The sequence below is a fragment of the Rhyacophila brunnea genome, unplaced genomic scaffold, assembly GCF_057557595.1.
Source record: "Rhyacophila brunnea isolate RB1 unplaced genomic scaffold, BYU_Rbru_1.0 scaffold_23, whole genome shotgun sequence".
Taxonomy (NCBI): Eukaryota; Metazoa; Arthropoda; class Insecta; order Trichoptera; family Rhyacophilidae; genus Rhyacophila; species Rhyacophila brunnea.
The window spans coordinates 16,884,891-16,901,149 of NW_028232893.1; the positions used below are offsets into that span (position 1 = coordinate 16,884,891).

The window sequence follows — 16,259 nt, forward strand, 5'->3', positions numbered from 1 at the left end:
TATTTTTTTCACTGATTTATTTATCGAAAGTTTGAAAACTTTTGAAAACACGTATTTAATTATAAATAATATACAATATTTATAGCATAATGTACTAAAAAACATATTTAAAATGAAGAAAAATAAATTTTACAAATATTTTTTTTGAATCGATATCTATAGCATAACGAAATATATTGTATATTAATTTTTGTATAAAAATGATTTTACATAGTATATAAGTAAGAGTAATCATGAATTATTTTAATAGTTTCAATAAAAATAAATACTAATACGTCCCTGTTTTACAGAGTCAAACACTCACATTATATTAAATAATTTTAAAATATTATTTATAAAAAATACAGTGGCCAATCTATCATTGGAATTGTTTATTTTGTGTGGCAAGTAGATTTTATAATAATTATTAACGTCGACAAAAAATAATTTATCTATAAACATTCTTTGTCTTAAAACACTCGATAATGTATTATTAAGGTTTGTTCAATTTTAAGCATTCATTCTATTTTGTAGTGTATCAATTTTGATATTTTTTTTATAAAATATCTGATTAAAAATTATTCAGAAGATAAAATTAAACCCATACAATATTAGTAAAAACTTTCACATTTTATTCATAATTACAAGCGAATTATTTGTAATTTAACGTTTCAGCATTCATACTGTAATTAAAAATAAAAGAAAAATATATATTATTATTACCAACAACATTAAATACAAACATAACAAATAATTAGCATAAACATAACAAAAAATCAATCAATAATTTTTTTTCAAATCAATCACACAATAAATGAATGAGTTAATTAATTTGATTGGTTAAATAAATTATAAAGCTAAGTTAAAAAAAGTACTTATTATCTAAAACAGTTTAGATTGGTAACTAACACCGTTGATAGAGTAGAGATAACTCAGATACTCATATTAAGATTATGTTAAGTCTAGACATAAGTAATGCATTATTATAATTATTTTATTAACAATATCATTTTATTCAAGTAAATAAACTCAAGAAGATCCTGGAGAATTTAGTAAATAATTACTCAGTAGGTATCAACCATTCTATGGTGACCCCAACGCTACGGCAAAAGCGATTCGCAGCTTTATAGTTTCACATCTATTATGACGTATCTGGGGAGTTAATAGGCTCCCGCCACAGTCAAAAACTACCCTAGTATATTGTAGTATTTTAGTTAATATGAACTACTCAACCAAGACTCGCAACTGAACAGAATTTGACAGTGAAATGACGTACCTATTCACCATGGCGTTATTATAATTCCATCTTTGTCCGTTTTACGGATAAGTTTGTGGAAATGCAGCCCTATGTTGTAACTTGTGACACGAAGTCATCCGACGACATGACGTAATTGTGACGTAAGCTCAATTCACGCATCAAGGCGAGCCGCCCAATGCACACGGCTCACCCTATAGTTATTATTATGCTGAAACACCTATTTGTGTATGGGGACAATGAATAACGCCAGTATTAGAGTAGCGTTAATTTAGTTAATTAGGCGACTTCAACTTGCAACTTACAACATAAGGCCTCTGTACCTGTATTGTAGCGAATGAAACCAATACACATTTGAATCGCTCGTGGTGCTACTGTAGAGTGATTTATTTATACACGATATAATAAGTACATGTAAAACTTTTTTGAACTATCTTATTGGTAATTGTGTATATGTGGTAAAAACATTTTCTGTTGCTAATTTTAAAAACGTGGTTTTATATTATAATAAAAGAAATAGTTACTTCAGTAGAGCTTTATACGATCCTATATTATGCATAACTTCAAGTGATAAAGAACATTTCTGTTCACGAGACCCAAATTAAATAACACATTCTTTCTAAGGACCACATTCATACACAATTATCATTACCCACTCATCGCGTTGTTATCCAAACAGATTATTTTACGAAACAATAAAATCTTGTCAATTCCGCGATAGAGGTACCAATTGATTGTTAATAAATAAATCATCCTGTGGGTAAATGAAACCCGCGGGCCGCAGGTTCCACATCACTGACACACATTGATAAAAGGTATAAAAAAAACAAATTGATATTAACTGTACAATTTTGTTATAGGAATTTACGGAAAATAGAAAAAATGGAATTTTACCATTAGTAAAAGCTAATTAACAGTTTCAGAACGAGTTACAATAAGATCTTTTTTTGCGAATATACAACATATATTTTTAATAGGAAACTTATTACATAGTACAAGTAGAAATATTCATACATAACAATTAATTTTTATAACTTACACAATATATTATCTACATAATAAAACTCCGTGTTTTGCAACAAATTAAATATTTTATACTATCTACCTAACATAGGTTTACGAATAAAAAAACTTATAACAATTTGAATTAAAGAAATATTTATAAAAAAAAAAACAGTTTAAAACTTATGTACTCACAACTAAAAAAATATATTATCAAAAAATACGTGCCTACTCAAGTTGGTCAAAGTAAATCAGTGAAATATTATTAATATTTTCTTATAGTTAGTTATCTACCTATATTTTACCTCAAAGAGTGAAGCTACCTATTCATTTTATAAAGGCTAAATTTAATTTACTCAACGAAAAATTTAAAATATCAAAAATTTATACTACGTTTAAAACGACAGGGATCAATTACGTAGGTACAGATTAAATCGGTGATTCCCAACCGCGTTCCGCGAGGCGTCTTAGAGGCTCGGCGAGAATTCATAAATTTGAATTCCTCGAATTTCTAGACAGTGTTCCAAATGTTCCGGCAAACAAAAAGGTTGGGAATCACCTAGCCTAACCGTTAGATCATGCACCTAACAACTACAGTTAAAGTAAGTCAATTAATGATTAATTAAATTATCAGGATACTTAATCAACAAAAAATAAAAACATAGCATATTTAAGAAAGTGAACGTACATAAAATGGTAAAAAATACAAAATGAGTGAAGAAAATAAATAATAAATTATTTTAAAAAAATAACAGGTAAATTTTAGCAAAATGGTTGCAGTTTTATAAAAAATAATATCTATATAGAAGGAGCCCAATATCCTATTTCCTATTATGACATTCGAACACATTTCTTGAACTAATAAAGTAGCATAATGTAAGTGGTAAACTGCACACACATTGCCACCGTCAAGTTGGCATTTCCAAATTCGTTAAGGCTATACCTCAGTTGAGGCGTGGTCTAAAAAGATCGTGGCTAGGCGATGCGAAATATAATTATTTGTCATATAAATCCAACATGCGTCCATTTAATGTTCTGTTTATTATTCTATTAGTAACAATAATAATATATTCATTGACATTTTTTCTTTTTAAAGTAAATGGGTAACGTTTTTAGTCATCTTTACACGATTTAAGAATTAATACTCCCGTCGCCATCACGAAACAAATTGACGTATTGACACCTCGACGTTCGCTCTCAGACTGCCAGCGAGTGCAAAATTTCGTCGCGCCTATAGTTGAAAATTATTTGCCGTTTCACTGAATTATCGCCTTAACTGCAGCAATCGCTGTCAGATTCTGTATCGACTGTTTACTTTCTCGCGTGCAGTTACAAACGATTTTACAAGATTATAAACCATATAATAACGCCAAAGGGTTATGTTATTGGTAGCTGGCTTGTCTACTCACCGTGGCGGCTTGCTTCTTCATACTTTGCAAATGTATTGTCAAATAAATCTTATAGTAGAAGTATGCAATACGAAGTGATCTGTAGTCAGTAGCTAAGAGTGTATATAGGCTGTAAATATCAGACACAAATAGTGCACACTAAATTTTGTCAGTCATGGTAATTTGTTTTCATTGAACTAATAACACAAATTGTACATAGATGGTATTGACTAGTTTTTAGAATACAATTAAACCCTCTTAAATGAAACCATAATATTTTTTTATCTATTAAGGTTTGGTTTAGGTAGGGTTTAATTTAACTATAAACACTTACCATCACCATCTGCAATTTGTATTATTAGTTCAATGAAAACACATAATAATCAGTATGACTGTCAAAGGTTAGGGTGCACTATTTTTGTCGGATCCCCACTCTTTGCCAGTGACTGTAGTTAATCTAATGAGTAGTCCAGGGGTCATTTTTTATTTCTCATTTATAAGTTCAGACTTCATCTATATAGATATTTTCTTTAATAGGTATATTTAAATTTTAATAACCAAACATGATCAAATGTTGAAATAAACCACAGTAGAAACCTAGAACAATTTAGAATATGAACACAGAAATATAATAAAAACGTTTAACAAAACCTATTTTACATTTTATAAATTTGTGCTCGACATTTTCTTCAGTGCCCTTCTACGTATATTCTCAGTAGTTTTTGTGACCAACCAAACTGCCGCCGAAGGACACACAGCCGCGATAGCCTTGACAGCGCCGACGAGCAAATCGTGTGGGCGATACCCGGTGGTGTTGTCTTCCTTTCCGCAGGTGGTGAGTGCGGACTTGACGAAGTCGTCGGGGGAGGGTGCCATCCAGGTGGCGCGGTAGATCTTGGACATCTTGGTGGCGACTGGTCCTGGCAGGACGCTCTGGACGATCAGACCGTGGCGGGAGTAGGAAGATGCCAGATCTTCGCTGAGTTTGTCAACGTAAATCTGTGTAAAAAAAAATGAATTATTTATCACTGACAAATAATAATAGGTCTACGACACGATGTTTCAATATGTTATTATAGGAATATCCATTGGCTGTAACCAAAATTTGTAAGGATCTACCACACTATTTTAAAGTTGACAGTGATCTATCAGATTCTCCTTTTGTCATTCTTCAACTTGAATAAAAGTACTATATTTCGTTGAGAACACTAAGACATTGTAACTTAAACAACAATACGTCATGTCTTTTACCATCACAAAAATACTCACTTTTTTCTTACTATGCAAAGAGCCCACTGTGTGACGGCAAAGGGATAATACGCATCGCACGGGGTTTTACATATTGTCTTTCTCTCACATATACTGCGATATATAGAAGGTAGTGGAGACATTTTTTGGAGTTGACCGAGACCCAAATTAGGTTATAGTAGCGATCATGATTAACGTTCATAAAATACATTTTTGAGAGTTAATAATTTCGTTATTGGAATATGACATTTACCTTGCTGGCGGCATATACTGCAAACAGAGGAGCCGGCATCAGCGCCGCAGCCGAAGAAAGGTTAATCACAAGTCCCTTGCGTCTCTCCACCATCCCTGGCATGATCATGGCGCACATTCTGGTGACAGCCACCACGTTGGCCTTGATGATGCGCTCGTATAAGACTTCCCTGTAGACAAAGAAATATATTAATAAATACTAGCAAATATTACCAGGTGGCAGTTGGTACTACATATTTTTAACATTCTCACATGTCTTCTCACATGTCTCCCTCTCTATCATACGATTACGTGTATGTTATGACTTATTGTCTTTGTTCTGGTGTTTCAGACTCAATTATCCGACGCTAATCACTCGATATGTTATTACTTATTACTGCAATGTATGCACCTGTCAAACTATTATAAGGAGTATCATTTATTTTGTTTTCTTTCACGACCCTATTTAAATAAATCATTTTTCAAATTTCAAAATTGCGTTATACGTGTATGTTTAACACGCCTAATTCTACAATTTTTAAATCGTGACACGAAGCAGATGAAGTCATAAACTGGTTCAACAATTGGGTTAATCATTTTTACCATGCATCAGTGCATTGAATTAAGATTGCCCAATTTTTTTCCAAAGCACTGCTAGAAAATACATACACTTTAAATACCAATGAGTTAAATAACGCATTTTGTATACCTACCTACAATCTAATGTTTGAATAACTATATATCGCTTCAAACTAGAGTACCTATGCATTATGTACGGTTTTCGCTAAATCGGTTTACCTCTTAATATAATCAAATCGTATTACCTATCGATTTACGGGTATTTTTATTGTAATTATAATATGGGTACTTTTAATACAAGTAGGTATGTAATTATATTTAAAGTGATAAATTTTAGTTAGAATCTTGCTCGTTCTTACTGCTTTCTAATGTGTTTCTAATATTATTATGTATGTCTCTGAGATTTCTAAAATTTTGCAATTAAATTACCTTTTAATAGCATAGTTAATTACCGGCGTACTTATTTATTTAATATTTTACAGATTAATGTGTAATTCTTAATTCTTAGTAATTTTGTATGCCTTACTTCAAACAACTGAAACACCATTATAGAAAAAATAAAATAAAAATATTCACCGACGCTGTCATAACAAAAAAGTTTGTATTCATCAACTTTGTGCAGAGTTATATAATATTACACGTAAATCGCATTGACTTATTCCCGGAAAACTTTCAAGTAAAACTTTGAAAAATGACTTTGAAACTGAACGCGGCTGTTGTATTTTTTTTTAATTATCGAACGTTTTGTCTATTTCGTTTATAGTATTTACATAAGTATCATGTCAGCGCCCAAAGTAGGGTTTAGCACTTTTTTTAATCCGATCCAAGTCGAGGTGGGCGTACATATGGGGCAAACACCCCGGCCGCAGTTCCTCCCCAGTCCCTGCGACACAACAAATACATTACCGACGCAAATTAAGTACAAAGTTTCGAACGATCCGACGCGTCGACAATTGCGTCACGCCGACGGACCCGTCCCCCGAGACTCACCGGACCTTTTTCCCCATTTGCTGCGACGACGGGAGTTTTCAACTACGGCAGCGTCCCCACGCATATGTAATAGTTCTCGTATGAATAGAATGGAAATACCACACGTTAATATTATCAATATTATGGACGTTTTTTGGATCTGGTATACAACGGAGATATACCAGCACTGACTCCTGAACAACATACCAGTCATTTTTATCTGGTGATGGTGGCTTCGCTCGCAAGATCGATGAGTTTCAACCTGTGACCCAACTAACATACTCATGTGGCGGAAAAATACAAAATGCAAACTACATCCTCTGGGAATGGCCTGAAAACTTGGTCCAACTAGCTGTTGGGATTATCGAGTCGTCCGACCTGGTTTGAAAAAAAATAGTTATTAGATTTAAATTTTATTTTACAATGTTGTCAATAATTTTCCGTGCCCCCTTTTCCAACGAATATTCTTAACTTCAAGTCATGTAAACTCGAAAAAATCACACTAAAGTGCGTGGTGACCTCGGTCTTCGATAACGGCTCTTGCAGTATAAACAACTTGTCGTACTTCACATTCAAGCATTGGGCCTCGCAATGCGTTCGATTTCGATCGGTTGTGGTGCGGGGTGGTTGGTTTGGAGGCGTCTACGTTTGTGTTATCGAATCTGTTACTGCACTTTATATACCCGGGTAATTAATTGCACCGCAAGCCTTTCGACACTCTCTTTTCTGTAGAATTTACTGTTATACATCGTGAAAGAATTTAGAAAAAACCGCCTACTGTACGATGGCTCAGATTGAAAAGAGAGTGAATTCACAAACAGTCATATGTAAGTAAAGGAATGTATTATCGGACAACAGCGTCTGTGAGTACAACCAAGCTTTGAAACTTGCTGTAACGTAAATTTTTTGCATACCTAGTTCCTAACAACAAAAATACATTTTATAATAGAGTGACTCCATTTATCCCTTTTATTTTGAAAATTAATAAGTAATTTGAATTGTACAATCATTTTGGGTTAACTAGTAATATAGATGGATGACTAACGCAGATAAAGTTGAGTGAATTGACTGTAAAATCCATAGAATCTGATTTAGAATTTGGCAGTCTTTCAGACTAAATACGGTCCTCAGTCATGTAGGCTAGAAACGAGAACGAAGTCAATAATAATTATAATACTTTTCAAGCATTCTCCTAAAAAAATAAAATGGAAATATTTAATTATTATTGATATCGATCGCCCAGAATTAATTCCGGCCAACATCCATTTTCCACTAAATTGTCTTAATGGCAATTTCACGGGCGGCCGCGGAAACAAATACGATTTTTCGAAGAAATCTCCAGAGAACATTTCCATTCGTGACAGAACAACTGAACCTGATGCGACCCGCGCGCTGGGAAATAAATATCACGCCAATAAAAATAAAACTTATTTATTTAATATTGAGAGTTTTACCTTACCTAAGTATTTCAAGCTTTTTCAGATTACCCAATCGTATTTTATTACTCAGCAAAAGAAATTATTAACAACTTCTCTCTAAAAAGTAAATCCATTAAGCCTTTTTTGGCATTTTCTCATTGAAATCCCTTAAGGAATTATTCACGAAACAAAAATAAGTATTTATTCCATTTTGATGAATTCTAGGTATAAAAATGTTATTCTCCGTAATATAAAGAGGTTTTGGATAACGGACATAATTATAATATCTCGGCTGAAAGCAAAGATGTTTAAAAAATTATCCTTCTATAGAAATGGAGTAAACATCTATGGAAGTGAAGTAAAAAACAATTACTGAGTAAGTTAGCTACAAATTACTTAATAGCAAGTTAATTTGCAAAAAGCTTCACATTACTGCTATGACATTTATTTTCCAATTTTCAGGCCATACAAAAAGACTATCCGGCACAATGAGTAAATAAGCAGACAGTAATACTACACTTAGGCAATATTATTTAGTTGAAAAATCTTGTAAAATTTAATCAATAAACATAACAAATAGCCGCCATATTTTGTGAATAATAAAAATGGAATGACAACTGAGGGATGTTACCATTTTTAATCATGCTTCACGTTTTTGCTAAATAATTTTAAATGTCATAACAGAAATAACACACATGAGTCAAAATACTATCACTAAATACCACTTTTTCGATTGTTTAACACTTTCAGTAGGTATTAATAATATAAAAATCTTTCCCATATTATTTTCAAGCAAATTGCATATGGAAGCTCGTCTCAACTACAACACGTCGAGGTGATTTTGTTGTCATTCACAAAACACATGCAACATAATATGGTTACTTGCTTTTCCGTCCACCAACCGTCACGTTTCCACATCCCTTATGCCGTATATCGTGGGGTAACGAACGTCAGGCGTCATTCAAAGTTGTGCTGAAAGTATTTAGGCGCAATAACTTAAGATACTGCCACACACAGCGTCGATGCGACATGTTATATAGAAGAAAAAAATCTCCTTCCTGGTCGCTTGTAACAAATTTTACTCGATTCAAAAGCGTATGTAGAATAGGAAAATTTTGGATCGATGCACGTGCAGAATCTGGTTTTTCATTCGTTTCGAATAGCCGCGTGACGTCACTATTTAAGCATAGTCTTTAACTGAGCAGTTTTGGTTTATCACCATATCTCAGTCACCGGCTAATGTTAAAAATCCACGTGACTCGATGATTTCCATAACATTTTACACGACGACATAAAACCTTTCAATGTGCCACAATGTTATAAATCATTCGGCTGAAATATTCAAATACTTGATAAACCTTTATTTACCTTAAGGCGAAGTCTTCACTGAGCCTTTTTTAAAGAGGCACCTAGCGGAAAAATACGAAGCTTGCAATTTGAGACATTTTTTTGATAATTTACAATTTAACTATATTAATGAATAAATATGTATCTGAAAACATTAAAAATAAAAATATTTTTTATTTTAAGTCAAAGACAAACTTACAATTGTAAAAAATGTAATAAAATGTGAATTTGTTCTATCGATCCGCACCCTATTATTACATATACTTTATGGTCATATTTATTATTAAAATTTAGTTTATTAAGTTTTCTAAGCATCACCTAAGCGATTTTTGACAAATTCATAGTTTTAATATTTTTTATATCTATTTTAAAAAACATCGATTTTTATAAAAAATATAAATGTGTATAACTTGAAATCCTTTTTATTTATATTAATATAAATATTTTATTTATATTTATAAAAATAATTGATTGATTAATATAAATATTTTATTTATATTTATAAAAATAATTGATGTGATATAAATAAAAAGGATTTCAAGTTATACACATTTATATTTTTTATGAAAATCGATGTTTTTTAAAATAGATATAAAAAATATTAAAACTATGAATTTGTCAAAAATCGCTTAGGTGATGCTTAGAAAACTTAATAAACTAAATTTTAATAATAAATATGACCATAAAGTATATGTAATAATAGGGTGCGGATCGATAGAACAAATTCACATTTTATTACATTTTTTACAATTGTAAGTTTGTCTTTGACTTAAAATAAAAAATATTTTTATTTTTAATGTTTTCAGATACATATTTATTCATTAATATAGTTGAAATTGTAAATTATCAAAAAAATGTCTCAAATTGCAAGCTTCGTATTTTTCCGCTAGGTGCCTCTTTAAAAAAGGCTCAGTGAAGACTTCGCCTTAATAAACTGCGTATCTTCATAATAATTACTACGCAAAATATTGATTTTTTAATAGTACACTCACTGGTAAATATCTTTCATTGTTTACTGTCAAAACTAATGATGTGTCAGTTATCTTTTGTTTTCAGCAAATTGAAATTCGAATTATCGCTTTCATCACAGCAATACGATACAATTTGAAGCAATTGGTATTATTTATATTGTTATATATCTAAAATGTTATCCTTTGTTATAATAATAATGACATAAGATAAAATTATATTGCTGACATAATAATTTTGACCTATTCTATAAGTCCAAAAAATATGTGCATATTGTTGGTGAGAATTAATTAAAAATCTACTTTTCAATATATTAAACAATTTAATTACATACTTATATTTTTAATTCAATAATGATTATGTTGTTAATATATGGATACGACTTCATATTCAAAGACAAATACCGCGTAATGAATGAGAGGAGCCTACCAAAATACTAAATAATAAATTTAATAAAATAATAAATAATTTTCCTACGTGGAAAGCATCTCTCTCACATCATCCAACATCTCAGTAGCTCTTCACTTTCAACCGACATACTATGAGTTTCTCCCAGAGGATGCGACTATCACACCAGCATGTTGATACCTTAGCTCTATCGGGAAACAACTCAAAATACCTTGTTTTAAGATAATGCCGTTTGAAAATTTTGCACAAATTCTCATTTCATTGTTAAAGCCTTGATTTTTAAATAATTATGTTTATGTTTTATTCAGTTAAAATTAACTTAGCAATGAACAAAACAATTTTACAGTTAATAATCAGCCTCTGGGTTTCCGTTTATAATTAACTTAATGATTAATCCCAGAAAGGGTTATTCGATTTTATGACCCGTTTAGGAAATAGAATTATAAAGAAAATACTTTTCTATATTGAATGCATTATCAACACAAAGCCTTGAAATTTTGGGTAGTTTCCCCGGTGGACGAGTTGTCATTATCAACTACGGACAATTTACTGCCGAATGAAACCCTTCCCATGTTTTTTCCACTCTTCTTAATCCGTTGTTTTTCCCACCAAATTAGAGCTTCAGAGTTCTTCAGACCTTGTAGTAGCTTAGTGACTCTTGCATGACCAGTGGCTATCTTTTCGCCGAAAAACATTTCAGACTGGAAATTCCATCAATTTGGCAACACCTATGATAACGAATACACTTAACTAATTTCATATTCATTGATTTAATATGTTGTCATTTTACGCTATGATCAACATGCACCTCCAAGTGTACGTTAAAATTGGGTTGGTTTTGTAAAATAAAAACAATCCACTTACCAATCAGCAGACGTAGGGTATTTTATTACCACGTGTTTCTTAGCTCATATTCTTGTTTGTCCGGAGGTTGTTTATCCAGTACAAATCTTGCAATTAATTTTTAACTAACTTCCCGGCTAGCTAGTCATTTGAAACTTTTAGAATATATCAGAACACGATGCCAAAACATTCTTTTAATACTTTTAGCCATCTTTAAGTAGAATTGAATTCATTTTAAGTTAATTCTGTTTTGTATGAAAAGTTATTTCGGAAGAAATCCGTAAAAAGTAAAATACTATTATTGGTTGCTAAGAGGGTGGTCTCAGCAACTAAATTATAATATATACGTGCGTTACTATGGAAATCAATATGAAATGTCAAAATGACATTTCAGTATTCTATATTAATTTATTCAGTATTTCTTTCAAGTACAAAAAAAAGTATTTATTATCACATAGAATTGTCAAGTTTATATAATTTATCAGAAAATTTAAAAACGAAATTGAAAAAAAAAAGTTAGGTTAAGTTGAAAGGGCTTGTCGACGAAGTCACCGTAACAGATCAAGAGTAAATTGACTGATATAATAAACTGAAGATAGTACGATTACTTTCATTCACACATTGAGGTTAGAGGAAAAACTACTCATAAACCAATAACATCATTCATAAAGAGAACATAATAAGAAAGTGGGTTAAATCAAAAGAGGTTGGACAGAGTTAAATCATTTTAAATGATTTTAAAAACATCTATGTATATTCCAGATGCCTACCATTATAGTGCATCCCTTCCTACAAGTAGCCCCGACAGATTTGCATAGAGAAGCCGCAGTGGTTTTACAAAGTACATTATTTCCCCGTGAGAAGTGCAATGCAATATAAGAAATGCATCTCGGGAACGATGCACCCCGCTGCACAATTCTGCGGCAGGCCGTGACAATCCGTCGCATACACGCTAAGCTTTCAAAGCACGATTCAATCTGCGGGGTTCTAATGTGCATTGCCAGAATGAATAAAAAGCACTAAGAACCTCCTATGTTTAAAAGCTTAGCATTTTAACTACTTATACTTCCTTTCGACCAAGCCGAGTTTTAAAGAACACTTGATTTGTGGAAACCGGCGAAAAGAAACATGAATTTTTGGTTTTAAAAATATCGGAACTTTATCACGGCTCATAAAATGAATTAGCCTTGAAATACATGATAATTTTGACACAAAATCTATATAATATATCTCATTTTTTGAAAAATACGACTTAAGGCACTATTGTTATCAGTTTCATAATATATATTATATAAATATTATATATTCACATTCCATTACATCAACATGTTTCCATCCATTACCCACAAAGTGGAGGTTGTACTAACAGATTTTTGTATTTACGAGAAATGAATGTTGGCCACTTGCTCAACCTATTTGGTCCGTGCTTTGGGTCCACATTGAAAAAAATGACATGTAATTAATTACCAGACCCGGGATTCGAACACGGGAACCACGACAATAAAATCCGCCGCGTTATCTCTCCGCTATCGTAGGCGCACTATTCTAACGGAATGTACATGATATTAAAGTAAAAGTGCCCATAGGAGAGAGACACTGAGGGACAAATTTAAAAATTAATGGTAGAATGAAACAAAAGCTAACACAAAACTGCCGAAAAATCTAAGAAAGTGGTCTTTACGTTAACAGTATGGCGACACCATAAATATTTGGATCCAGAGTATGACCCAAGGTTGAACAAGTTAGTGTCTAACTTAAATTTCTTGTAAAAATAAACAAAAATCTGTTAATACAACCTCCATGTTGTGGAGGTTCATAATAAATGATGTTCATAAGTTCGAACATGGTATAAAAATAATTCAGTCAAAGCACACTTGAGTGCAAGGCGACCAGTCATGAGTAACTGCTGCTTAGAGATTCCCAGTAAGAAATACTAATGCTCCACACCCAAAAGTAAGGTCCCGTGGTACGTCCGATTAATAATAACCGATGATTGGTCCAACGTGCACAATATGTCCGCTGCCTTTGCGAATATGAGTGTCCCGTTTTTGATATAACATATGAACTTTAAACTCAAAAATCTATATCGTGGAGTTGCTAACCTATCGACATGCCAAAAGTTGGTATGGCGATAGTTTAGGTATTTAGAGTTAACAACGAATTATGTGTATATATATATAAATATGTCATCATCATCAGCCTGAATCTATCCACTGCTGGATGAAGGCCTCTTCAAGCTGCTTCCACTTCTCTCGGTCCTGTGCATTGCGTTGCCACGTACTTCCGCAGAACTTTATCATTCAATCGATCCAGCGGCTTCTAGGTCTACCTTGCGGACGTTTTATACTTCTTGGATACCACCGGATGACTAGATTTGTCCAACGATTGTCTCTTCTTCGAGCTATGTGTCCAGTCAATCTCCATTTAAGGCTTTTAATAAACTCGATTACATCGCAAACCTTTGTCTGCTTCCTTATCCACTCATTCCTCTTTTTGTCCTTTCGAATTATGCCCAGCATGCACCTCTCCTCACCTCACCAAGTTTCTGGATCTCTCTTTTACTTAGCGTCCATGTTTTACACGCATATGTGATCACGGGAAACACACACTGATTGAACACTTTGTGTTTTAGGCACAGTGGAAGGTCACTTTTGAAGACATTATTCAGGTGGTCAAAAGCACTCCAGCCTAGCTTTACTCTGCGAACAATTTCATCAAATATACATCCATCTATAGACACTCTTGTTGTCCCAGATAGATGCAGCTTTTCACCTGTTCGAGCTGAGTGCCATTGATGATGATCTCTTTTTGGCGCAATAGAGAATTTAGAGAAATATGTATGCTAAAAAAAATCAAGGTTATCCGATCCGATAGAACATGTACATAAAGCAATTTTAAATTGCAATAACATGATATCTAGAATTACTAAATGTTGGCAGTATTTAATGATATGAAAATGACCGGTTTTGATACTTTTGGTAGATTTTTTTAAAGGAGCATCACTCGCACTACCATAAAAAATTAAAACATAAATTTAGTGTGAGGTGGCGTTTGTTTGACTACTTTCGGAATAATTCAATAACACATTTGTTATAAGATTTATAATTGACACTATTATCTACCGGTATTTTCATTAATTACATTCCATCATGTGATTCCCTTTTCTCAATAACAGGGTCATTATTTTATTTAAAATCACAATTAAATTAAATATATCTTTACCTCATGGTGTAATATCGTCTCAGCCACCAGACTCAGTGTACTCATAGGCCCAAATAGATTGTATGCATAGTGAAATCCTGTTACACTTTGGAGCTCATCTTGTTTACTCGGATTTCCTAGCAACGGATAATATTTTCCTGAAAACATTTCCTAACATCTTTCAGGCGTCTTCCGAAGCTCTAAGATAAACAGACAATAAGTACCCAGCGCAACTTGCATATTGCAGTTAAAGGAAGCTATTATCTGCACGGTCTTGTGACTTATGAGTTTGTTTATTTGCTTATCAACGACGAGCATGCGCATTATAATGAATTTTAAATAGCTTTTTCTGTTTTTATCTCCGCACTTAGTGATTCTTTTAATATACCTACCGTAAGGTCATCCCCCGTCATCCTGAAACGGCCCCCCTACCTATCGTCAAGGTTAAGAGCAATGTGATTTTCTATAGTAGTTTTCCTTAAATGGTATTCCGCGGTACTCCAAGGTTCTGCAAGGTAAAATTAAGCTTATTTCGACTAGTTTATATCGATTTTTTGTGAACAAATTCATTTGAATTATTGAGTAGTCAACACTCAGCATTATAGCCCCTATATACTGAAGCTGGCCTCCAGGCTAGGGCATTTGGCAGGCCCCTCTATATATCGCTAAGGGTAAAGGCAGTGTGACGCACTGCAGTAGCGTTTTCCAAAAATGGTGTACGCGGTAAATTTGCGGTGTATTTTTAGCGATTTTATGGAATTGTTGAGTATCAGCACACAGTTAAAAATTGCATCGTACAACTAAAATTTTTAATTAATAATACCATTTAAGTCAAATAGCGCCTTTATTAATTACTAATTATTATTAACTATTTGACCGAATTTGTGATCAGTGTTCATCTCAATGATCAACTCATCACGCAAGGCCCTTCATGAGCCCGGGCCTTAGGCTAGAGCCCTGTCAGTCCCCCCCTTGTGGGGGCCATGCTCAGCATCATTTATTATGAAGCACTGATCGCAATATTCTTTTGTGGTAACCAAATAACATGCTACCTTTCTCCATATTAGATCAATAGACATTTTTATTGGCGAACAAAAAAACTCTTTTAATTAAAAAAAAAAAAAAAAAATCATTAAGGGGGGACATGCTCGTCGAAGGTCAAAATTGAGTTTTTATTGTATTTTCAAACCATGACTCTGGACACTCCTTAAACGTTGTAGATAATCTATTTATATAATTTTGAAGCCTTATTATCCTTTATAGTTATTTTGAACATTTGATGACTGCATAAAGTATTTTTGTTACATAAAATAGTATTCTTTTAAACCTCTCGCTCTAATGTTTTAGAATATAGTCATATTTCGGTACATAACTGTGCAGCGGTGTTAAGATTTTTTACATTTATTATTTTTTAAACGCATT

The 16,259-nt window shown here is 32.7% G+C and overlaps 1 protein-coding gene across 1 annotated transcript in view; it reads right to left on the reverse strand.

Moving 5' to 3' along the window:
• Positions 1 to 3,328: 3,328 nt before the first annotated feature.
• The window catches only part of spidey (hydroxysteroid 17-beta dehydrogenase 12 spidey), a 94,626-nt gene continuing 81,695 nt past the window's right edge, over positions 3,329 to 16,259 (reverse strand). Inside the window, exons 5-6 of the mRNA XM_085950288.1 lie at positions 5,126 to 5,294; positions 3,329 to 4,623 (exon numbers count right to left, since the gene is read on the reverse strand). Coding sequence (XP_085806414.1) covers positions 4,288 to 4,623; positions 5,126 to 5,294 — 505 coding nt within the window. The 3' untranslated portion in view covers positions 3,329 to 4,287. The remainder of the gene's footprint in view (positions 4,624 to 5,125; positions 5,295 to 16,259) is intronic.